Below are 25,376 nucleotides of genomic sequence, written 5' to 3' on the forward strand. Positions count from 1 at the left end.
GTGTGATGTCACTTCCAGCTTCCTCTAGGAAATGACATAAAAACAGTATTTTTCTTCATTTTACAGTCACTAACACACTCAGTTATGGATGCCAAACCTCTGTTTGTACAGTGGAAGCCCCCACTTTGACATTGCTCCCCCTGCTTTGGGGGCTTCAGAAGGCGGGGGAAATCCCCTCCAAAACAACTGCTTTTGAGGTGATCCTGGACCCTTTGACTCCCCCCGCTACACTCACCAGGACCAGGTAGAACATCCTGACATTCTGATAGCACTCAGAAGTGACATTGGCATGCTGGGGTTGTCGAAAGGGGGGGGGGTGACACTCTGGGTTTTGGGCAAACTCTATGGTTGAAGGCAGATTTTTGAGTGACATCAGCACGCTGGACACATTTCTGGGTTTGGGTATGTGGGGGAGATCACAGAGAGTGCTCCTCTCCCCTGCCGACAGTGTGGCGGTGCTGTTGGGGTCAGGGTTGATGAGGGGAAGTCTTCCCCTATAGGAGGACCCTCAGCCTGTAGAATGAACTGCCTCTCTACAAACATCTGTTGTTGTTAGTTGCGAAGTCGTGTCCGACCCATCGCAACCCCATGGATAATGATCCTCCAGGCCTTCCTGTCCTCTACCATTCCCTGGAGTCCATTTAAGTTTGCACTGACTGCTTCAGTGACTCCATCCAGCCACCTCATTCTCTGTGGTCCCCTTCTTCTTTTGCCCTCGATCGCTCCCAGCATTAGGCTCTTCTCCAGGGAGTCCTTCCTTCTCATGAGGTGGCCAAAGTATTTGAGTTTCATCTTCAGGATCTGGCCTTCTAAGGAGCAGTCAGGGCTGATCTCCTCTTGGACTGACCGGTTTGTTCGCCTTGCAGTCCAAGGGACTCGCAAGAGTCTTTTCCAGCACCAGAGTTCAAAAGCCTCAATTCTTTGACGCTCGGCCTTCCTTATGGTCCAACTTTCACAGCCATACATTGCAACTGGAAGACCATAGCCTTGACTAGTGCATCTACAAACATATTGCTATGCAGAAATATGAAATCCAGAGGTTAACTGCAGCAAGGTACTCCCTGTGGAAGCTAACCTTATTTCAACCCTCACCTTTCCCCCCCTTCATATGAAGCTCCCATGTCCTGCCATTTTGCCATACGGAGAAATTGATGTTGACGTGAGTTCTCGACTTCTGCCTATTCCCGGATCTCCTGGGATAGCAGCTGCTGGCCGTGCACTAGAAATCAGTGGGTAACAACCACTGGCCAAGCCTCTACTCCTCAATACCTTTTTAGGGAGGAATCGACGTGCTGCAGGAATGCTCTTATAGACAGATTAATGCTGCTGCATAATTCAGTGCGGTTCTACTACACAGATTTGGGGGGGGGGGGGCGTACATAATGTAGATCCGGAGTGGCTCGGCAATGATTATTTCCCACGCTGCATCGAGATAACATATATTAGCGAGTCTGTCTGTTCAGCTTATCTTCACCCGCTTGGCTCGGGGAAGTGTTACCTGCAAGATGGTTCCAGCATATTAGCAGAGTGTTCGCATTTCCCGTGCATGCAGAAGCCGCTAAAATGCTCCGGACAAGGAGTGTAGATTCCCCTGGCGCTCTCCTCCAATTTGTTTGCGTTCTCTGTAAGGGAAGGTGAAGAGAAAGTCAACATGCAAATGTTTCACAAGGTGAAGAAAGGGAAAACACACACAGTCAGCTCCCTCCTGCTTTCCCAAGCAGACCCTGTCATAGCAGGAGGGACCAGGAGATCCCCCGGAATTCATAGGATCATAGAATGATAGAGTTGGAAGGGACCTCATGGGTCATCTAGTCCAACCCCCTGCACTATGCAGGACACTCACAACCCCATCACTCATCCACTGTCACCTGCCACCCCCTTGAGCCTTCACAGAATCAGCCTCTTTGAGACTCCTTTAGGTAGTAAAAGGCAAGGGACAAAATGCCCAGCTCTTCTTCTGAGACCAAGCAAAATGGTTTGTCACTGCCTGGAGAGACCGAGGTATGACTAAACTTCAAGTACAACGATATAGGCTAGATATCAGGAAAAAAAATTCACAGTCAGAGTAGTTCAGCAGTGGAATAGGCTGCCTAAGGAGGTGGTGAGCTCCCCCTCACTGGCAGTCTTGAAACAAAGGTTGGATACACACTTTTCTGGGATGCTTTAGGATGCTTAGGGCTGATCCTGCGTTGAGCAGGGGGTTGGACTAGATGGCCTGTATGGACCCTTGCAACTCTATGATTCTATGATTCTATGCAGGAATCTCACAATCCTACTGTTCATCCACTGCCACCTGCCACCCCCTTGAGCCTTCACAGAATCAGCCTCTCTGTCAGATGGCTCTCCAGCCTCTGCTTAAAGATTTCCAAGGATGGAGAACCCACCACCTCCTGAGGAAGCCTGTTCCACCGAGAAACCGCTCTAACTATCAGGAACTTCTTCCGAATGTTTAGAAGGAATTTCTTTTGCATTAATTTCATCCTATTGGTTCTGGTCTGTCCAGATCATCTCCAGAGATCAACCCCCCAGGAGAAAATGGATGCTTTGGAGGGTGAACTCTATGGCACTGAATCTCATTGAGATGTCTGTCCTCCTCAGGATCCAACATCATATTTCCAGGAATTTCCCATCCTGAATCTGGCACCCATAGCCCTGCCATGTGGCAATCATTCTCTCTCCGTCTCTCTCTCTCTCTCTCTCTCTCTCTGTCCATCAGTCTTTCTGTTTGTTCATCTGTCTGCCTTAGGGATGTCAGTCTCCAGGTGGGACTTGGGAATCCCCCCAGAATTACAGTTCATCTCCAGACTACAGAAACCATATCCCCTGGGGGAAATGGAAGCCCTGGGAGGTAGATTTAGTGGCAAGCTTCACCCCCAGATCTCCTGGTGTCCCCCAACTTGGGGTTGCTAATCTTACCACCCCCCATCCCCACTGGTGGCCAGGGGGGGGGCATCTAGAAACCCTATCAAAAACAAAACAGCAACTCCCAAATGTCTTCTTCCTCCCTTCCTTAAAAGACGCCAGCCATTTAGAAAGCAGTAAAACTTCAGCAAAGGAGCCAGCCTGTGTTTTGAGGCAGGGGAAGGGCCTGATGCGACTTCTAAATTGAATTCAAAAGAACGCCTTTAGGAAAAGTCTTGATTAAGCGTAAAAAGAAGAAAAAGGAGAGCATTGTAATAATTCCGCACAATGAAGTGGGTGTTTAGAGTTGAATAATCATTACGCAGGAACAAAAGACTAAAGCAGAAGTCCCTTGGCCAACTGCTCTGTGATCCATTGCAAGAACCCAGTGCAAGTTCCCCATTTTTTGCACAGCGTCAAGACAAGCAGTCAGGTCTCTCCCAAGGATACCAGGAGACCCAAGTTCTGTTTTGAGAATACTGCATTCCCACCCACCCCCCAAACTGTGCCATGTGTTTTTTCAGACTGCTCTCCTGCGTCTCTCCTGAGAGACCATCTCTCCCAATATACCCCCATTATAGCTTCATGCTGAAATAAGGATGGTCTGAAATAAGTGTGCTTTTCACTGGTCATAACCAGGACCTTTTCAGCCCAGGCCTCAACCTGGTGGGACATTCTGCTGGCCGAGATCTGGGTCTTGCAAGAAGAATCAGAATCTTCCAGAGACCACAGAGGAACATCCGGTCCACGCCCCCACCTTCCAGGGGATTTAAAAATCACACCCTCCTGACAGGTGCTCATCAAATCTCCTCCTAAAAACTTTCAACGAAGGAGACTCCCCCACCCTCAAAGGAAGCATGATCCATCTTTGAACAGCCCTCCCCCTCAGAAAATACTTTCTAATATTGAAGTGGAACTTCCTTTCCTGTAATCTGAACCCATGGCTCCTAGTCCTTGTTAAAGCTGCATGTGCGAAACTGCCACGCATGCGCGGCCGCCGGATCGCTCTCCCACACCCACCGGTCCGTAGCCTAAAAAAGGTTGCGGGCCACTGGTCTAACCAATGCGGAATGGAGTGGAATTAGAATTTCCCTTGTTCTAGATTCTGTCCTCCTAGCAATGCAGCCTGATATCTCATTAGCCTTCTTAGCCGCCGTATCACACCCTTGGCCCATATTCAACTTATGGTCCAACAGAACTCCCAAGTCCCTTTCTCACGTCCTGCTATCAAGCCGGGCATCTCATATTTATGCATCCCATAAATAGAGTGTTCTCTCTCTCTCCCCAGTATTGCTGGAGAAACAAATTAATTCAGCCCAAACTGTGTGTTTGTGCTTGTGTGTGTGCAGTTGTACACATGCACCGCATGCCCATCCACATGGTGGAAAGTGTGTGTCTGTGGGGGGGAGATGAGTTTGTTATAGTGAAATTGCGTTATAATGCAATTGGGGTTGAATTTCAAAAAAAGGCAAAATGATTTCAAACAGAAGGGGGCCCCCAGAGTCTGCGAAATGGTGGCGGCAGATGATTGGCTGTTTTCGTCAGGATGGACAAGTGAAAAAAAAATGGCAGGGAAGCTTGTGGGGGGAGCTGCTGATGGAAGTGACACTACAACAAGATCTGAACACAATGGAAAAATAGGCAAATTTGAATTCAAATGGAAAAATGGGCAAATGAGAACAAGATGCAATTTAATAAAGATAAGTGTAAAGTTCTGCATCTGGGTCAGAAAAATGAAAAGCATGCCTACTGGATGGGGGATATGCTTCTAGGTAACACTGTGTGTGAACGAGACCTTGGGTACTTGTGGATTGTAAGCTAAACATGAGCAGGTAGTGTGATGCAGCGGTAAAAAAGGCAAATGCCATTTTGGGCTGTATCAACAGAGGCATCACATCCAAATCACTAGATGTCATAGTCCCATTGTATACGGCATTGGTCCCCAACCTTCATCTGGTCGGGGACCGCCTCTGGGGGTGGGGGAGAACCAGCGCAGGCCAGATACCGGACATGTGTCCTGTCAAGTGCTCCACCCACAGGGGCTTTTCACAAATATTAGTTGGAAAAAATGGTAAGGATAGTTACTTGCAGCTGTCATCAAAGTGCCTACCTTCCATGAAGGTTGGTCTCTACACCGTTGCATCCCACTGAGGTCCTGGTCCTCCCCAGGTGCCACCCCCAAATCCTCAAGGATTTCCAAACCTAGATCTGTCAACCTTACTCCCCCCCCCACCTCCACCCCTGCCGGTGGCCAGGGGACACCTGTCAATCCTTCTACAGATTAGGAATTCAACCCAAGCCTAATTGTGGTCCCATTGTGTAGGACAGCTCAGCTTCCGATACCAAACTCCCCGACATTTTTGTCCATCTTTGTGTGTAAGGTCCCATCAAGTTACAGCTGGTTTATGGGAACCTCATGGGGTTTCCCAGGTAAGAGATGTTCAGGGATGGTCTGCCTCTGTGGAGCGACCTTGGATTTCCAAGGTCAATCCTGCTTCACTTCCAAGATCCGGGGAGATCAAGCTAGCCTGGGCCATCCGGGTCAGGATCTCAACATTTTTCTCAGGCAGGGAAGAAGGATTTTAGCTCCACGCTGTGTGAGCGCACATGCCTGCCTGCATTCTGCTGAAACCAAACTGAAACAGAAGGAAGGCAGAAAGTCTCCAAGCCTGGCGACAAAACGCACGGGACTGGAAAAAACAGCTATATCCGAGTTGTGTCATTTTTGGCACATTAGCGGTTATCTTGTGCTTGGATCTGAAATATCACCTCTAGGCAGGCTTGGCTTATTAACTGTCTGCAACAAGCAATGGAGAGGGAGAGGTGTGCGTTTGGCATCTCCACGACAGAGCTTGCCAAAGACCCAGACATCTGGTTGCTGGGTAGGGAGAATAAATGCAAACTTCACACGTAAGGCGCTCCACTGTTGATGACTAAGACATCATGTAATGACTCCCACTGTGGGAAAAGGCTCTCATTCGCTTACCCACTGCTTCTTCCAAGAAAGTGGTAGCCCTGTGGGAGGAGCCAACAGAGGAGGGGATATCTAAGCATTAAACTCAAGCTCCCCCCTGCCCCCGCATGAACAGAGCTGCAGGGATTGGATGTGCTGACTCCTAGCCACCAGTGGCCCTCTGGGACAATTGCTCACAAGAACATTTCCTTCTAAACTGAAGGGCCAGTCCATCCCTGATTGTGAAGCCAGCTTGGTGTAGTGGTTAGGAGTGTGGATTTCTAATCTGGGATGCCAGGGTCGATTCTGCACTGCCCCACATGCAGCCAGCTGGGTGACCTTGGGCTCGCCACGGCACTGATAAAACTGTTCTGACTGAGCAGGAATATCAGGGCTCTTTCAGCCTCACCCACCTCACAGGGTCTCTATTGTGTGGAGAGGAAAGGTGTCAGGATTGTTAGAAAACCCTGTCATAAATTAGCCTGAGTTTCTCCATGACAGTTAGATTGACCTTTGCTGCTTGGTGCCTGGGAGCTCCAGGCCCCTATATCATGCATGCTTGTTAAAAGTGAAACTATGTTGATGTAGCCATTATCTCTGAATGTTACTTTCCTTGAGGCCTCTCGGCTGGGCCAGCTTCTGCTAACCATAACACCTTATCTAAGCCTGAAGACAGCCAAGGACATGTGAAAGTAACACTGTTTTTAATTGTATCTCTCTCCTCTTCTTTCCTCCCCTCCCTTGGGAACTTTCAAGTTTTGGGCGGGAGAATTGTATTGATAAGGAGAAGCAAATCTGTCCTTAGGCAGATTTGACTTCTCTAGTCTAGGTGTATGAAGTACTACTCAATAAAACTTTCTATTTCAAAGAAGTTGGTTGTGAGTCCTTTCAACGTCTGACAAAAGGTAAGGCAATTGGAAGCTGCTTTGAGACACCTTTGGGTAGAGAAAAGTAGCATATGAGAACCAACTCTCTTCTTCTTCTTCTTCTTCTTCTTCTTCTTCTTCTTCTTCTTCTTCTTCTTCTTCTTCGAAGGGTATAATATACAGGTGCAGTTTGTTGGTAGACCAGAGAGGGCAATATGCAGTTGTCACTATACTATGCATGGACCAGGGAAGCCAGCCTCCAGGGGGGACCTGGGGTTCCCCTGGAATTACAGCTCATCTCCAGACTTCAGCAATCCGTTCACCTGGAGAAAATGGATGCTTTGGAGGGGGGACTCTCTGGCTGTGTACTCTACTGAGGTCTTTCCCAGGCTCCATCCCCAAATCTTAAGGAGTTTCCCTACCTGGAAGTGGCAACTCTCCCCCACCCCTTTCTCCATCGGTGGCCAAAGAGGACCTGGCAAACCTACTCTTCATAGATTAGAACAATACGGTGTGCTTTCAAGCATTCCCTCCCATAACCAGAATATATTAATGCAGTGTGAGTTTGCCGGAGGGAGGGAGCAGATGGCTATCCTTTGTAATAGAGAATGTACTGCCTAATCTGCTATCTTCATTATGAAGGCTTGCTGGCATTCCTGAAATCCTTTCTGTATCTCAATAATGACCGACACCAGTTCTCAGACATTTATTTTAATATAAGAACAGACCTTTTGGATAATATTGTCACTAAGACAGATACGGTTTCTCTTTCAAGCAGAGTTGTCTAGGATCAGTGTGGGCCTCAACGTTGGCATCTTTTTAGGATATTTTAGGTCAGGACTGTAGCAAGGGTGAGGCAAGTGATCAGGTGAACAAAACTGAGGGGGCACCAATTAAATATCATAGGGTGACCTATATTTCGAAAAGCAAGCAAGAGGACCTGACTCTCGACTACTTTGAATAAGTGATCACTCTGGCAAAGCTCATTCTAAATACCACCACTATTTAAGGCAGGGGTAGTCATTCGCTGGCAGGGGCTTCTGGGAATTGTAGTCCATGTACATCTGGAGGGCCGCAGTTTGACTACCCCTGATTTAAGGTGTGATCATAGGTCCATGGCACAAGGCTGGCTGCCATTGCACTTTGCTGTACTCTGCCCACAGAGCCAGGGGGTGCCAAAGGCCACTGGTGGCAGGCAGAACATGGGTTCCAGCCTCTGTGGCTCTCTCCTGCACCCTCCCAAGAGGCACAAAGGGCATGTGCTTTGGCTGCTGCCCCCTAGACATGCCTCTGGCTAAATATTACTGCCTGGCTGGAACTGACATTGGAGTAGAAGTCAACAGTATCTGAAACACAAAAGACACTCTCTGCTCCCAAGCTGGAATAGAAACGTGGATGCCAGCCAGGTGTCAGACTCTAGGGCACACCTGGACACTTCATTTAGATTCTGAGGGAAAGAAGGGGCCATCTCGCTACAGTCACATCCAGAATAGATTTCTGTAACTCGCTCTACGCCGGCCTACCCTTGTCTCTGATCCGGAAAGTCCAGCTAGTGCAAAACGCAGCTGCTCGGGTCCTCACTGGTACACCTTGGAGGGCCCATATCCAGCCTGTGCTGAGGCAGCTGCATTGGTTGCCAATTGCTGCCCGGATCAGGTTCAAGGTTCTGGTTTTGACCCTTAAGGCTATACGCGGGTTGGGACCCACATACTTGAAGGACCGCCTACCGCCCTATATCCCCCGCAGGGCTTTACGCTCAGTGGGGGAGAATCTCCTGATCGTTCCTGGCCCTAGAGAAGCACGCCTGGCCTCGACCAGGGCCAGGGCCTTTTCGTTCCTGGCCCCTACCTGGTGGAATGAGCTCCCGGGTGAGCTGCGGGCCCTGCGGGATTTACCAGCTTTCCGCAGGGCCTGCAAGACGGAGCTCTTCCGCCAGGTTTTTGGTTGAGGCCGGGGTCAGTGAATGAGTGCCAACATTCCCCCCCCCCCTGACCTAGTAAGTTAGATCTCCTCCCCACCCTGCCTGTCGCTCTTATAGCAGGGGTGGGAATAATAAGAACTTCCGCCATGTTGGGATTGTTTTAAAGTCTTTTAATGGGTATTTTAATGGGGATAGGACTGTTGTGACCCGCCACGAGCCTATGGGGAGTGGCGGGAAATAAATCTAAATAATAATAATAATAATAATAATAATAATAATAATAATAATAATAATAATAATAATAATAATAATAATAATAATAGGTTCCTCCCCACCCCAAAGTGATGCATACTTTGGGACAATAGGCTCTCCAAGAACTGGCTACTAATGGTGTCAATTTCTTAAACTCTCCTTCCCTTCACACCTGGGCCGATTCCGAACAGGACGAAAGGACGAAAAGACACTCATATGGAAGCAGGGCTAATCTCCACTTCTACATGATGCAGCCATCTGGCAATCCCCCTCCTGCATCTGCCATGAATCAGGCCCTTATTTGCTCCGGGCTAAGGGAACATGGGAGAATCTGTGTTCCCTTAGCCCACTGTGGGGGCTAATGGGACCTGTCCTGTGGCAGGCCCATATGGACAGGGAAGTGTCCCTGTCCTTCAGGGGCCCAGAGGGGGCAAAAAAATGCCCTGGGCAGCTTTGCGGAAGTTCGTGCTCTGCAGGGTAGACTGGGGCATTTTCTTTTGCTGAAAGGTGGGATTGCGTTCCATGCAATCCCACTGTCCTGCACAATATCCTCCCGCAGCCACCCCATGTGGTAGAACCCATCCACCACCATTGCGTTTCTTGGGTGGGGGTTACAGAAAAATGCAGAGCATAAAGCTCCACAGGACCACACTGGTGGCCCCCACGTTCAATTAGCCATTTCTAATGCCTCTCCTTGCCTGATATCTTCCTGTCTGGTACTCAAGGGGTTGTCATGAAATATATTAGTTCTACTCAGGGAGAGCAATAATATTTCCTGGGACTCTATCAAAGTTTCTCCTTGGGGAATTTTCCTTACCTAGACAAACCCACCATAAGCTTCCTGAGGTCATTGTCATATACAGGAAACTCATCAACTCATTGTTTTAGGGACTAGCAAATCAGCATAGCCCAAGGTGGCTTTTCCTCCTACAAAATAGAGTAACCAGCACGAATCTATATGCACGTTCTGGAACTCTCCGCACATCTCCAGTTTCATGGGGGCCTGCATGTTCTGGATGCCGTGCAGACATGGCCTACTTGTGTGTAGGATTTCTTTCTCTTTCTTTCAAAGAAGCATTGACCTCAGAACTCTCTCCACATTTTGACAATAAATCGTGCCTCTGGTAAATATGGACATCAACAGTAGCATATTTTCTGATATTTCTGTTCAGACCTATAACAAGGCAAGCCAAGTGAGGTACATGCCCCAGGTGCACGACGCTGAGAGGAACCATTTCAGTATACTACGACTAAAATAAACCTTGTGCTATTACTCTGGTTATCTTTTTCACCTTTCTCTCAAAATAAGAGTACAGGGTATAAAAACGGAGGTCGAAATGAGCTCAGCAGAGCAGCATAACTATATATTTTTTAAGGGTGGACATCATCACGCCTCCAGCTGGCCTCCATTTTAGAACCACCCAGGAAAAAACAGGAACAACCACATGTCCGACCCCTGCTCAGACACGCCCAGTGAGATTCCCCAGCAGTGGCTCAACTAAACCACTAGGGGGCAAGCACTGATTGTACATTGTATAAGAGGTGCAATTTTATATTCTTGCCTCAGAGACAAAATGAACTTCTTACAGCTCGGTTTCAAACCTAAATACACTTTTATTCCAGTCCACATCATGCTACAACAGTGTTCCAAAGTACACAAGTCAAGCCTGTAAACTTGGGGGAGGGTTGTAGCATGGAGGCATGGGTATTGGAGTGAGTACTCAGCATTCCTGGACATTTGGGGGGGGGGATGATGCTACATCACTCTAAGGGTGTATAGGTTTTATCTCCTTGAATAGGATCCCTTTCTTTGTCTTAACCTGTGAGCTGTCCTCTGATCCCCTCTCTCTCTCCCTTTGTTCTCTCACTCTCTACGCATGGCTTCCATGAAGACACAAGTCTATTTAGGTCTTGTAGAGACAATGTCTCTCTCTCACTTTGTTCTCTCACTCTTTACACATGACCTTCCATGGATACACATGTCTCTGCAGGTAGTTCCTGTGGAGACAATGTCCTCATACTCCCATGTGTGTGATGTTAAACATCTTGTGACAGGGAAAATATTTAGATTAGGCTTCTCTCTTTTCTTTCGACTACAACCCAAATATGAACTGAAACATAAATTTTCCTTTTTTGTTGCAATATACCATGGGAGATTTATTCATTGCACTCTGTGGCTGGGCTACTAAGCAGAGTTGAGCAAACACTGCTATATTGAACAAATATTCAAATAGGGTTATGGGCCCAGCACACTTCTACTGTGCCACCCTGCTATATTAACCAAATATCTCAATAATGGGGGCATTTACAAACTGGAAGTCACAAGGCAGTAGTTCTAGGAATCACTGGAAGCTCTATGACAGCCTTTTTCAATGTTTTGACCATGGAGGAGCCCCTGGAATATTTTTTGAAGTTTTGAGGAGCTCCAGATGTGTTCTCAGCTGGCTATGCCTCCTTCCATGCACCCACAAGTTGCATGTTGCTGGAAGTGACAACACCACCTGTGTTAACAGGCAGTTTTGAGGAGGACTGATAGGGGGAGAGATAGGATATAGTTTAAGGCAAGAATAGATATGCAGGCTCCCTCCCTGGTACAGAAACCATGAGAGAATTGACTCAGAAGGGAGTAGGGGGAGCAAAATGGTCAGTTCCCTAGCTTGTGGCTGAGTTCATTAAGCCAGGAGGGGAAATGCCGTGGATCCCCTCCAAAACTCCCACTGACCCCTGGGCGTTCCCGTATTCCTGGCTGGGAATCCCTGTTCTCTGGTAACCCTACACTGTATGAAAATATATCTCCATTATTTTAAAACTTTGCTCATTTTAAATGTTTTCAGTATAACATCAAGCTGCTCATTCTGGTATGAAGTGGCACACTAAACAAAGAATTCTTTTCCAATTTTTCTAGAGATCGCAATTGCATATAATTATGTTTGCAGGAGAGCTCAGCTCTTTTAAACCTTGCACAGATTCCTTGTCTCTTTTTGATCATACCTTCGTTTTCCATCTCCTAAGCCCATTGTAATCTTTGGAAGCAACATTTTTCATATCAGAACACCCTTATCTGCACTTGTAAGGACAAGTCTCTGCGTTTAAGGTTTAAAAAAAGGTTCATAAGGAGTGCAAAGTACTTCTCATCAAAAGGGAGGCTGCTCTGTCCCTTGTTTCTGAGAAATCAAGAGCCAGAGATATGGAAAGCTCTGAATGGCCCTTGTTCAGAACATCTTCAGCAGGTCTTCTGAAACAGTGAATGGATCATAAATGAAAGATTGCTACATTCGAGATTGGCACAGCTTCAGACTTGCTCTGAAATCCATTTTCGTTTAGAATGTAGCTCTAATAAGCCACCTAGGAAGAGATGAATGTTCCTTGTGCCTTATTTTGATCACAGCACAGGCATGGAGTTCTTTCAAAAATGAAAAGGTGCTTCACACCACAGCTATAACTCGCAGCTGCTTAGAACACAGGAAGCCCTGGACAGGCAGTGGTCTCCCACTATACAAGCCCGCAACAAAACAGTTTGGAGAAAAGGTGGCATGGTATAGCCCATTGATCTTGTCAGATCTCCGAAGCTAAGCAGGGGCAGTACTTGGCTGAGAGCCCACCAAGGACATCTCTGAAGAGGAAGGCAATGGCCAACCACCTCTGCTTCTCAGATCTCAGAAGCTAAGCAGGGTCAGTATTTGGATGGGAGCCCCCTGAGGAAGGCTCTGCAGAGGAAGGCAATGGCAAATCACCTCTGCTTCTCAGATCTTGGAATCTAAGCAGACTAGGGCAGAGTCTGCACTTACTTTCTTTATTCCATTGTCAATCCTGTTGAATTCAGATCGCTTTGAACTCGGGTCTTCCTCTCCCCCCCCCCATTGAAACAGGAAAGTCTTCTGCACGTGGTTAGGGAGGCTCAGAAGGTGGGAGGGGGGGAGCCAAGCCTCTTTCTTTCTTTTCTTGAAGGGGGGGGGGGGGAGAAGCCAAGCAGGGAGCCTCTTTCTTTTCTTGGAGGGGAGGGGGAGAGGATCGAAAAAGGCAGAGGAGGAAGGGAAAATCCAGGACCGACAGAAGTTGAGAGAAATTAGGGGTTTCTCCTTTAAGGCAAGCGTGTCACATGAACAGGTGTAGCCTATCAGAGGTTCTCTACCATGGAGCTTTCTTTCCCAAATGGATATTGAGGATTAAAAGCAGTCTGAGATATCACACAATAAAGGTAGGGTCACTCCGGATCAATCCTTCTTGCTGCAGAAGGAAAATTAAAATCGCCCAAAATCCAAACGGAAATCGCATTCTGTGTAGACGGCAGGGACTGAATCGATCTGGGGTTGGAATAAAATCTCCATGCAGTTTACACCTAGGTATATATTGATTTCTGTAACTAGCTTCCAACTTGTAACTAGGTTTCCAGCTTGTCGGTCATTCCAGAGAAGTGCTCCTGGCCTCGACCACAGCCAGCGCCTTTTTGGTCATGGCCCCCACCTGTTGGAATGAGCTCCCGGAGAAGCTGCAGGCCCTGGGAGAGCTTTCCGCTTTCCACAGGGCCTGCAAAAAGGAGCTTTTCCACCAAGTCTATGGTTGAGGCTAATGCCGGTAGAAGATCAGATGGGGCTCCCTCCTGGAAATGCTCCCACACCGGTCCATCTATTGGCGTGACTGGTGGTCACACCCCTCCCCTAGCCACTCCGGCTGTTAGTGGGGTTTGTCAACATGGATCATTACTGGAGAACAATGGTATGGGCGGAACTGGCAAAGGCTAAGCAGAAGAGGTTAAATTGGAAGGAATCTTGCTGCAGTTCCGGGCAGCAGGGGAATCCTTGCCTGAGTTAGACAGAGAAAAAACCTAACGTGAGAATTGATTCTTACCCTGCACGCCTAACCTTAAATTGATTCCTGCTGCGGTGACTTAAGGAGACCCAGTTCCCAAGGATCCCGTTCTGACAATGCACACGTACAAAATACAAACGGAATTCCCGTTCGGTTTGAACATCTCCGCCCGAGCATTTCCCTAGCTTTGTGTATCATCGCTCCTCGGTCATTGCTAACTCGGTTAGGTTAAGAAAATAAAGTTTTGCAACGGTGACCCGGTCAGATCCCGCCGGTTTAACTCTCTTCACAGCATTATCTAATTTCTGTATTAAAAAAAAAAAACAACCAACCCAGCTTGGCTGCCGCTGAATTTGTAAAGCAGCTTATTTATATGTAGATGCATCTATATGACATTTTCAAATGCCATACATTTGCATATGAAGGTTTCGCCTCTTCCCCTCCCTCCCCCGCCCTCCCTCCCTCCCCACCCTCGAGTAAACATATTTCAATCCCTCCTGGGGCCTGCCGTGACAATCCCTGCAAAAAAAAAAAAAAGCAACGCTCTCCAAAGAGCGGCCCTACAGAAAAGGACAGTCATCGAATTGCGGCGTCATAACAATATGCTTAAATTTAAACCCTCGTAACCTCGCTGACGTTACGACTATTTGCGGTGGCCAGACAGCCCTGTCATCTTGATGGATGACTGCGCTGTCCGTGCCAAGCCTGGCCCGAAAACTGCATGACCTGAGGATTTCGTGCAAAATGGATGGTGCCGATCTGCCCCGTCAATCAATATTTACAAATCGGCTTTGAAGCCCAGAGCGGAATCTTCAAGGTTGAGGGTCAGGGTCATTTTAATAACCATGAAGGAGACACGGGGATTTATTGCTTTGGAACTGGCTAGGGTTTTGCCCTCAAAGCGGGCAGAAGTCATCCCTCAGTGACCTTCTCCTATTACAGCTGATCTCCAGACAAGAGAAATCTCCAGACAAGAGAAAAATGGCTGCTTTGAAAGGTGGGCTTGAGGGCATTAGACCCTGCTGAGGCCCCTCCCCTTGTCAAACCCCGCCCTCTTCAGGCTCCACCCCTAAAATCTCCAGATATTTCATAATCCAGAGCTGGCATTCCTAAATCACAACATTAAAAAACCAGACAGGGTCATCAGACTTGATCCTTCTCTCTGAGGCAGGGAGACAGAACAACATGGTGTCTTGGCATGATTTAAGACCGGGTAGATGCCTTGATTTAATTTGTCAACATCCAACAAAATCGACTAACATGATCAGTTCAAAGCAAGGCATTTTTCAGTCCTATTAATGCCAGTGGGGGAGGCAACAATGGGACAACAAGGTTTCAATGCTTCCTGGCTCTAGTCCTGAATTTGAAGACACAGAAACACAGGTCTGGAAGGGATCCCAAGGGACATCTAGTCCAACCCAGGAAACACAACTACTTTCCTCTCTACTCCCCAAGTTACCTCTGCTTGATGCCTAGAGGAAGGCATAAAAACCCTCCAGGACCCCTGGGCCAACCTAACCTGGAGCAAGATTCCTTCCTGACTCCAAAGTGACAATCGGAACTGCTCTGGACCTGTAAGAAAGCCCAGAGGAATCGAGCACTGGCTCATTCCTCCCCACCCTCCCTCTTGCCACCTGCCTAAATTCTATTTGTTACACATGAAACTATACTTCAGAATGGAGCTAACAGTCTATGTTCAACGAATTCAATTTCCCATAGTTCTTATATCTAAAATCTCTTCCCCCCCCATATGTTGCATGTCATTGTCATTCCAAACTGAGGACTTTTCAGTTTAGAAGTGAAATGACATGCCAGAAGCTTGTAAAATTATGCATGGAGTGTAGGGAGTTGACAAAGGGAACTTCTTCCTCTCCCTAAATGCTAGAATTTGGGGGATATCCAACAAAGCTGATGGCCAATAGATGGGCAAAAAGGAATGCTACTTTACACAGTGAGTGATTAAAATGTGGCATTTGCTGCCAGAGGATAGTGTGATGGCCCCATAGATTTCCAGCAGGATTAGAATGATTCATGGAGGAGAGGTCTAGACTGAGGGGAACATTCACATTCAGAGGCACTAATCCTATGAATCTCAGAGCCCAAAGGCAACATCCGGTGAAGGCCTTGTCCTCTGTGTCCTGATTTGGCCCTCCAAAGGAACTGCTTCACCTCTGTGTTAGACAGGATGCTGGACTACAGGTACCACTAGCCTGATCTAGCAGGGCTCTTCTGATGTTCTTCAGAAGACCTCTACCAATCTGCCCTGTTGTTGGCCTACTACAGGAACTGGTTGGCCACTGTGAGACAGGATGCTGGACTAGATGGACCATTGGTCTGATTCAGCAGGGCTCTTCTTATTTCCTTAAGCGGATAGGCATTTCCAGCCATAAATGCACAAAGCAGATACCATAAATCATAACATTAGAAATATCACAGAGGTCATACAATCATGTGTCCTGATCCAATACCGCTATTGCAGATGTAGGAGATCCCACGAACCCATGGGAGGTTCTCACCTGCAATTTCTTCAGATGATTTTTACATTTCAACAGATGAAGCATGAGTCACTACCAAAATGAATAGATAAAGCACAAGTCTGCCACCAAAGTGAACAGGGCTGTCCATGCAAGCGAGAGATTTGTATACAGGTTTCAATTCAGTTGCTGATGCCATTGTCCAACCCTGTGGCCTGTGCCAACCTGCTTCACAGAAATTAATGGAGAAGTTCAAGCTTGCAAGAAATCCATGCAAATAGAGATCAAAATACAGTATGAAACTGGTGTGAATCAGTGACAGAAATCTCTTGAAATCATGCCGCCCATTTCTTCAGGCTCCGTCAGCAAAATGCACATTGCCAGATCAGGAAATCAGAAATGCTAGATGAGAATTCAAATAGAAGAGCAGCTGGGTTTTTGTACCCCGCTTTTTAAGATTTTCAAAGCGGCCAACAATCGCCTTCCCTTCCTCTCCCCACAACAGACACCCTGTGAGGGAGGTGAGGCTGAGAGAGCTCTGAGAGAACTGTGACTGGCCCAAGGTCACCCAGCTGGCTGCATGTGGAGGAGTGGGGAATCAAGCCCAGTTCTCCAGACCAGAGGCTGCCGCTTTGAACCACTACGCCAAAGTGCTGTATTGTGTCATACTTGAAAAATAGATCACTTTCAAAGTTTGAGAAGAAATAGAAAGTTTATTATGAAATCCAGGAGAAGTAATTAAAATTTTAAATCAGCACATAATTATACAGTAAATGTAGTATTTTGTTAAAGCAAGATGAGAATAAAATTTGAACATGAATGTATAAAGAATGAGAATTTAATATCTTTTATTTTTAACTCGCCTCTTTAATGTGTGATCTTTAAATGGATTTTCTTAATTTAATGGACTCTGACACATTATTCAGTCATAGTTAATATAAGACGAGGTGCATAACATGGGATATATAGTAATGATGAAAATAGCAATCTAGTGGTAAAATACAGTGTTTATAATAAATGAAGCAAGGATCACTATAAAGATCACGAAGAGGATTTTTGGGGGAACCCTTTTGTGTGTGGCTTGTTTGCTTAATGTTCTGTGTAGGGTAAAATAAACTTTCAATAATTACATGAATTGTTTTGTATCACCCCCTTTTATTTTTTGTATCCCTTTAATAGCTTTATTATCTTCTAATAATTTCTTCTTTCAAAAGAAACACACACACACACACACATACCATTCAATTAAAAGGAAAGAAAATATTATGAGCCTGTTAACCAAACAAAATATCAAACTTCCTCGGGAGGTGGTGGGTTCTCCATCTTTGGAAAATTTTAAACAGAGGCTGGATAGTCATCTGATGGAGAGGCTGATTCTGTGAAGGCTCAAGTGGGTGGCAGGTTACAGTGGATGAGCAATAGGGTTGTGAGTGTTCTGCATAGTGCAGGGGATTGGACTAGATCAGTGGTCTCCAACCTTTTTATCACCGGGGACCACTCAACGCCTTTTACTGAGGCCCGGTGGGGGGGGGTAGTTTACTCCTCTACTCTCAACCACTTCCCTAGCGCTCTCTGATCGCTATGGTAATGTTTAAACATCCCTTCAAAATAAGATACAGACACACCACAACAATGAAGTGTGTTGTAAAGGGCTGGGGGGGGGGATGAAGTAAAGGGCCGGGGGGGGGGAGAAGGTGTCCTTCGGGGCCCACCTCCAATTAGTCGAAGGACCACATGTGGTCCATGGCCCACAGGTTGGGGATCGCTAGACTAGATGACCCATGAGATCCCTAGATGACCAACGAGAGCCAGTTTGGTGTAGTGGTTAGGAATGCGGACTTCTAATCTGGCATGCCGGGTTCGATTCTGCAGTCCCCCACATGCAGCCAGCTGGGTGACCTTGGGCTCGTCACAGCACTCATAAAGCTGTTCTGACCAAGCAGGAATATCAGGGCTCTCTCAGCCTCACCCACCTCACAGGGTGTCTGTTGTGGGGAGAGGAATGGGAAGGCAAATATAAACTGCTTTTGAGACTCCTTCGGGTAGAGAAAAGCAGCATATAAGAACCAAATCCTTCTTCTTCTTCTTCTTCTTCTTCTTCTTCCAACTCTATTATTCCAAGATATTCAACTTCCCCCCTCTTCACTATTCTTTTCAGGCTAGTCCACCCCTCACTAAACAAGCTTGTTTTAGCCTGTTAAGAATAGACCGGCTGGGCAGTCAACGTCCCATGTGACAAATGGCATGGGCTGACAGAAATGTTGATGAACTTTTTTGATACTACCCTAAAAATAGTGAGAGACTGCATTCTTGCTGACACTTCTTTAATGGCAGATGGATATGCATGACTTAACTTTTGAGACAAGTGTCAAGAATATTGATGTGTGGAGTCGGGAAGATCATTTGGCCGGCCTGGCCTGCAGGAGACAGCTTGCGTGATTAATGCTGTTCCTTGGGTTATCTTCTCCCTGGGGGAAAGAAAAGGGAAGAACCTCGCTCACCCCTGAGGTACAAAGGAACTCTATGGAAAAAGGAGGAGACAGAGCTTCAGTGTTGCTCAAGAAGAAAATGCCCTTTTCATATTTGGAATAGAGGGAGGAAGAAGAACAAGAAATGGGCACAGGTGGTGACCAAGAGGAAAAGGTGATGTGCTTTGAGCGCAACCCCCAAAAGTGCCTGTGGAATTCTAAGGCCTGGGTTGGTGAAATTTTAAAAAACCTCTATTTGAAGTCACCATGTCTCTACAGACTAAGGCCTGATGGCCAGTGGAAATGTGATATACTGTGGCAGAATTATGGTAGAGATATGACCAAGAAGTAGTCTTGAAAGAGAAGGCTGAAGGAATGAGTGCCACAGGGAACCATCACACAGGATTGTAATGTTCTTTTAAATTTAAAAGAACATAAGAACAGCCCTGCTGGAGCAGCCCAGTGGTCCATCTAGTACAGCATCCTGTCTCACCCAATGGCCAACCAGTTCCTTTAGAGCAGGGGTAGTCAACCTGTGGTCCTCCAGATGTTCATGGACTACAATTTCCATGAGCCCCTGCCAGCAAATGCTACTGAAAGTCAGATCTAGTAATATTATCAGTGCTGAACCACCTCGTATGAAGCATGAAGATCCCCTAACAATCGCATTGTGAAGCCCCCCTAACTGTACAGCAGTGATCCCCAACCTGCGGTCCGCGGCCCGGTGCCGGGCCGCGAAGGCCAGGGTGCCGGGCCGCAGTCCCCTCTCCCCGCCCCCCCCGCAGTAAAAAACTTCCCAGGTCGCAAGCTTGCGGCCCGGGAAGCTTCTTACTGCGGGAGGGGGGGGAGAGGGAATCAGGGCCGCGCCGCGCATCGCGCCGCGAAATCGCGCATGCGCAATGCATGGGCGTGGCCGTCGCCCTGCCGGTCCCCAGCCAAAAAAAGGTTGGGGACCACTGCTGTACAGCACCATGGGGCCCCTGGAACGGCAGGGTCCATAGCATGTGCTACTTGTGCTACTCGGTTAAACTGCTTCTGGATGCCACACTCTGAAGCTGCCGTTCCCTCCGGGGGAACTGATCTTCGCCATCTGTTTCAGTTGCAACCCTACCAGCTCCCCTCGACTAGTCCATCCATGAAACGAGACCGTTGAAAAGTGGGCTTTTACATCCACAACCTGGTCTGCTGCATGTGCACACAACCACGTTTATTTATTTATTATATTTATATACCACCCTCCCCTGAGGCTCAGGATCCTGCTGAGTCATCCGCACCGACTTCTCTACACTTTTGCAGCCCGGATGCTTCTCAGATATTTCCGGCGTATTGTATTTCTTCCCCAATTTGCAGCATCAGACTCAGGGACTTTTCTGTACCTTTCCAAAGCAGATTGTCTGCTGCTTTGTTGGAGGGGGGAGAGAGGCGCTGAACCTACTGAAGCATTCTGTGTGCTTTTTATGTGTAGCCCACTTTCAGTAGCCTTCCTTTTTCCTAGCTATATGTAAGGAGCTCGCTGTGTATTTCTGATCAATATCGGTAATACTCCTGGGAGAAACTGTTGCTAACAAGATGACCTACTGTGGATCAATAAAAGAAACACGAGTCTTTGCTTTAGAAGTTGCTGAATAAAGGAAGCTTATAGGAATGAACTTTTAGGTAGTTAGCCAGAGTATCTTTCCACTAATTGTATTGGACACATCAAACCTGAATAGCTATTAATTGCGGACACCCTAGTATGTAGGGCTCCCAGGGCTCTGCAAGTCACCGATGGGTGATGGGGGAGAGGGTTGCCAGATCCAGGGTGGGAAACTCCTGGGGATTTGAGGATGGAGCCTTGGGAGGACAAGGGCATGAATAGGGTCCAAATCCATACAGTCCAACCTCTGAAACATTCACTTGCTCCATGGGAACTAATCTCTGTTGTCTGGAGATGACTGCAATTCCAAGGAATCTCACCTGGATACTGACATCCCTACCAGTATGGCAGAAAACAATATCTGAAGAGGCCTCTGGTGTATTTTAGGATCACCAGAAATAGGTATCACTTTTCTATGTAAGTCATACCAACGCTTTCTTTGTGGAAGTAAAGATGAGGAAAATATGACACCAAGGTTGCCATCCATCCATCCATCCATCCATCCATCCATCCATCCATCCATCCATCCATCCATCCATCCATCCATCCAATTTGTATACCACCCTCCCCTAAGGCTCAGGGTGGATCACATAGAATATAACAGAACAATACATCAAACACACTGATTTTAATGAATGAGAGGTAATAACACCAACAAACAGAGAAATAACATTCAACATAGTGCACAATCTAACAGGCCCCTGGTTGGTCGGATCTCTCACATGAGTTCAAGGGAGGGAGGTTCAGGGCCCAGTAGATGTTACTTAGGTTTGGTCGACCTCAACCAAATTCCTGGTGGAGGAGCTCCCTTTTGCAGGCCCTGTGGAACTGTTTTAGTTCCGTTAGGGCCCTGATCTCCAGGAGTTAGTTCCACCAGGTGGGGTCCAGGACAGAGAAGGCTCTGGACCTGGTTGAGGTCAAGCGGCCAGGGATCACTAGCTGGTTAGAGGTGGCAGAGTGCAGAGCTCTTTGAGGGGCAACGGCAGAGAGGCGGTTCTTCATGTACACTGGGCACAGATGCATATGTCCTTGAAGGTAATTATCAAGACCTTAAGCCTGATCCAGAATTCAACTGGTAACCAACGCAATTGTTTGAGGATGGGCTGGATGTGGGACCTCCATGGTGTTGCTGTGAGGACCATGGCTGTTGCATTCTGTACTAGCTGTAGTTTCTGTATCAAAGTTAAGAGTAGGCCTGTGTACAGCAAGTTGCAGAAGTCTAGCCTGGAGGTGACCATTGCGTGGATCACTGTGGCAAGGTGTTTCGGGGCCAAGTAGGGCTCTAGTAGTTTGGCTTCGTGAAGCTGGTAGAAGGCCATTCATGCTACTCTTGGGAACCTGGCCTCCATGGAGAGGGAAGCATCCAGGATCACACCCAAGTTCCTGGCAGAGTAAGCCACTGATAGCTGCACACCGTCTAGGTTAGGAAGATGGGCTTCCTTGCTTGGACCCTTCCTGCCCAGCCATAGGACCTCCATCTTTGATGGACTGAATTTCAGACGATTCAGTGTTCTCTCCAAAGATGGCCAAGGGGCCTCTAATTCACTTTCTGTGTCTAACGTTGGAGGGAGTTCGCGGCGGAGTGTCTGTAAAGTGACACACAAATGCCTCACAGCTGATATTCAATTGGCTTTGTTTTGCTGCCCTTCCTCTAATGCAGTGAGAGATCAAGCTATCCTCGGAAGGTGGTGGGTTCTCCATCTTTGGACATTTTTAAACAGAGGCTAGATAGAAGGGGAAGAAATGGAGATAGTGACAGATTTTATTTTCCTGGGCTCCAAGATCACTGCAGATGGGGATTGCAGCAAAGAAATTAAAAGACGCTTGCTCCTGGGGAGGAAAGCTATGGCAAATCTAGACAGCATCCTAAAAAGCAGAGACATCACCCTGCCAACAAAAGTGCGTTTAGTCAAGGCTATGGTCTTCCCAGTTGCAATGTATGGCTGCGAAAGTTGGACCATAAGGAAGGCCGAGCGTCAAAGAATTGAGGCTTTTGAACTCTGGTGCTGGAGAAGACTCTTGCGAGTCCCTTGGACTGCAAGGCGAACAAACCGGTCAGTCCTAGAGGAGATCAGCCCTGACTGCTCTTTAGAAGGCCAGATCCTGAAGATGAAACTCAAATATTTTGGCCACCTCATGAGAAGGAAGGACTCCCTGGAGAAGAGCCTAATGCTGGGAGCGATCGAGGGCAAAAGAAGAAGGGGACGACAGAGAATGAGGTGGCTGGATGGAGTCACTGAAGCAGTAGGTGCAAACTTAAATGGACTCCGGGGAATGGTAGAGGACAGGAAGGCCTGGAGGATCATTGTCCATGGGGTCGCGATGGGTCGGACACGACTTCGCACATAACAACAATAACAACAGATAGCCATCTGACACAGAGCCTGATTCTGTGAAGGCTTAATGGGGTGGTAGGTTACAGTGGATGAGCGATAGGGTTGTAAGTGTCCTGCATAGTGCAGGGGGTTGGACTAGATGACCCAGGAGGTCCCTTCCAACTCTATGATTCTATGATTCTAAACAGTTGTGCTGGGTGTGAGTTAGCAGCCACAATGCTAGTCAAATTAAAAGTGCATTTCACTGGATTCACCGCCATCTCCTAGGCTTTTAAGAGCATTCTATATGATGTTCTTGAAGCTAGAATTGCTAGAAAAATCATACAAAAATCAAAAGCCACAGCAAATTCCAAAGCGGCAGAGACATCGCAGCCAAAACCCAGCATCTATTTCCACTTAACCCTCAGACTTGCTGTAATCACAAGTGGTAGCAAGGCATACTGTGATGAAGCCAAGCGGGCTTCTCTGGGGAAAACTCTGTTCTACTTAGGGAACCCCGCTGAAAAGAGATGCATTTTAAAAGATCATTTTTTTTTTTTTGGAAATTCTCTCACTCCTCTTTGAACTTTTCTGTGCTGTGGCATCGTTTCTTTTTACAGCCTAACCATTTTTAAAAATTACTCAGGAGCAAAGGTCATGTGACCTAAAGCCCGCGAAAGATTTTATACAAGCAGAATGACATTTTTAAGAGCAGGCGAACTGGAATCAATAACAAAGACACGTCATTAGCGCAGTATGCTGGTTGTTTTTGGCAAACCGCATTGATTGCCGGAGTCGTATCAACACACAGTGTGGCCAACCTGGAGAGAGATTTTACTGGCCCAAACATACAGAAGATAATAGTCAGATATGACATTGTTGGTCTTTCTATTGGCTGGATCTTCACTAGGTACCTAACAGAAACCTTCTTCTTATTGGAATATCTGGCTGATATAGGAGAGTTTTGCCCAGTTACAGACACATGATATAGTGTGCAGTTAAAAAATCTCCAAAGAAGAGATTGCAAAAAAAAAAGAAGAAGAAGAAGAAGGGGGGGGGGAATGCTAGTCTGTCTGTAGCAGTAGAAAAAAACCAAGATTATCTATGGCATGGTATTTGAACAAGTGGGCAGGAACTCACAAAAGGTTATACCCTGTCACAAATGTTTAAGTTTAAGGAGATACTGGACTTTTGCTCTTTTCTGCTACTGGGGAGAAAAGGAAACTTACATTTCCCCCAAGTAGATTCAATTCTCATTCAGGTTCTAGTTAAAAGAAGACAGAGAAGCCTAATCTCAGGGTAATGACCCTGTCACAAGTGGCCAGCTAATCCGGCATTGTGAATATCGGAGACTGAGGGCATTGTATCGACAGGAGAGACCTGAAAAGGCACGTGTCACCATGGAAGGCCATGTGCAGAGAGGGAGAGGACAAAGGGCAAGAAAGAGGAGGGGTCAGAAGGCAGCTCCCAGATTAAGACAAAAAGAAGCATCCCATTCAATAATTTAACACTTATGCTCCCTTAGAGTGATGTAACACACCCCAATTTCCAGATGTGCTGAATTGCTCACTTCAATACTTCTTAGGCTCACAGTTCTGGAGATGTGAAGTCAGGCTGTGGGTCCCTCAACCCAACTCCCATTTCACATCTCATGGAAATAACTTCTGCACAATTCGGTCTTGTCCATTTTTATCCTGCCTTCCTTATCTTGTTCCCTCAAATTCTGCAAGACTAGAGCTAGAGGCACCTCCAGGTGACTTCAGGGATTTGAGACACCATGGATCTTGTCTTCCCTAACAAAAATGCAAATTAATTTTGGGCCATAGTTTTTGGACCACTAGGAATTTCAAAGGACATTGTTTAGAAGAAGGGTTGCCAAATCCACATTGGGAAACTTCTGGAGTTTTGGGGATGAAGCCTGGGGAGTAGAGGGCCACAATGGGGGTATGCTACCATAGAGTCCACTTCTCAAGGAGCCATTCTCTCCAGGGGAACTGGTCGTTGTAGCCTGAAGATGAGCTGAAATTCTTGGAGATCCCCAGGTCCCAACTGGAGGATGGCATCCCTATTGGGAAGGCAATTGGCAGCATTAACTTGTGAATTCCATGTTCTCTTGCGCGCTTGTCCTCTGTTTGAAAACGTGACAAACCCACAAGGTTACTTTTGACTATTTCTCTCTATTTTTACTGTTCTCCACGTTCTGTTCAAGAGGTTATGTTATTAGCAAATTGGACCATGCTTAGAAATAACTGTAATTACGAAGGAAACGATGTTTTCCATTCTAGGCCTGGAGCAGAGAAGATAAAGATCTCCTTGGGAAGCTGGTTTCTTATTTTAGTCATAATCGTATTTGAGAAAGATAAAAATCCCACGGAAGCCGGGGAAAGTGATAGAGTTTTAAATAATGGATTCCCCAAACTGCCTCTCTCTTATCAGAAATGATGGAAACGTGTTCGGAAGGCAGAGGATGGCCTTGTTATAACCTAAGCCCAGCTGTGCTGTGCAGTGTGAGGTCACCAACAGCGCCGGTTGGCTAATGAAAATTTGGAATGTTCGACATGGCTTTAAAGGGAAAAAAAGTTTTCTTGCTTCACTCGAAGATGAAGCCAGCACATCTGGACATTTAGCCGAGCCAAGGTAGAGAGGCCTACCTGGGGCCATCCATGTGCCAAGCAAATGCTTTACTGCAGCCCCTCCTCTCCCTGCATCCTCTCAAAACACAGAGGTAAATCTAAATGAGACTCTCCAGGCACTAGCGCAGACGTCCGTCGCACGACATTG

General features: G+C 47.0%; 1 protein-coding gene across 1 annotated transcript in view; it reads right to left on the reverse strand.

Moving 5' to 3' along the window:
- The window catches only part of TMEFF2 (transmembrane protein with EGF like and two follistatin like domains 2), a 299,702-nt gene that overhangs the window by 11,872 nt on the left and 262,454 nt on the right, over positions 1-25,376 (reverse strand). The window contains exon 8 of the mRNA XM_077319507.1: positions 1,499-1,622. Within this exon, the coding sequence (XP_077175622.1) occupies positions 1,499-1,622 (124 nt within the window). The remainder of the gene's footprint in view (positions 1-1,498; positions 1,623-25,376) is intronic.

This window comes from Paroedura picta, chromosome 2 (assembly GCF_049243985.1).
Source record: "Paroedura picta isolate Pp20150507F chromosome 2, Ppicta_v3.0, whole genome shotgun sequence".
In the NCBI taxonomy this organism is placed as follows: Eukaryota; Metazoa; Chordata; class Lepidosauria; order Squamata; family Gekkonidae; genus Paroedura; species Paroedura picta.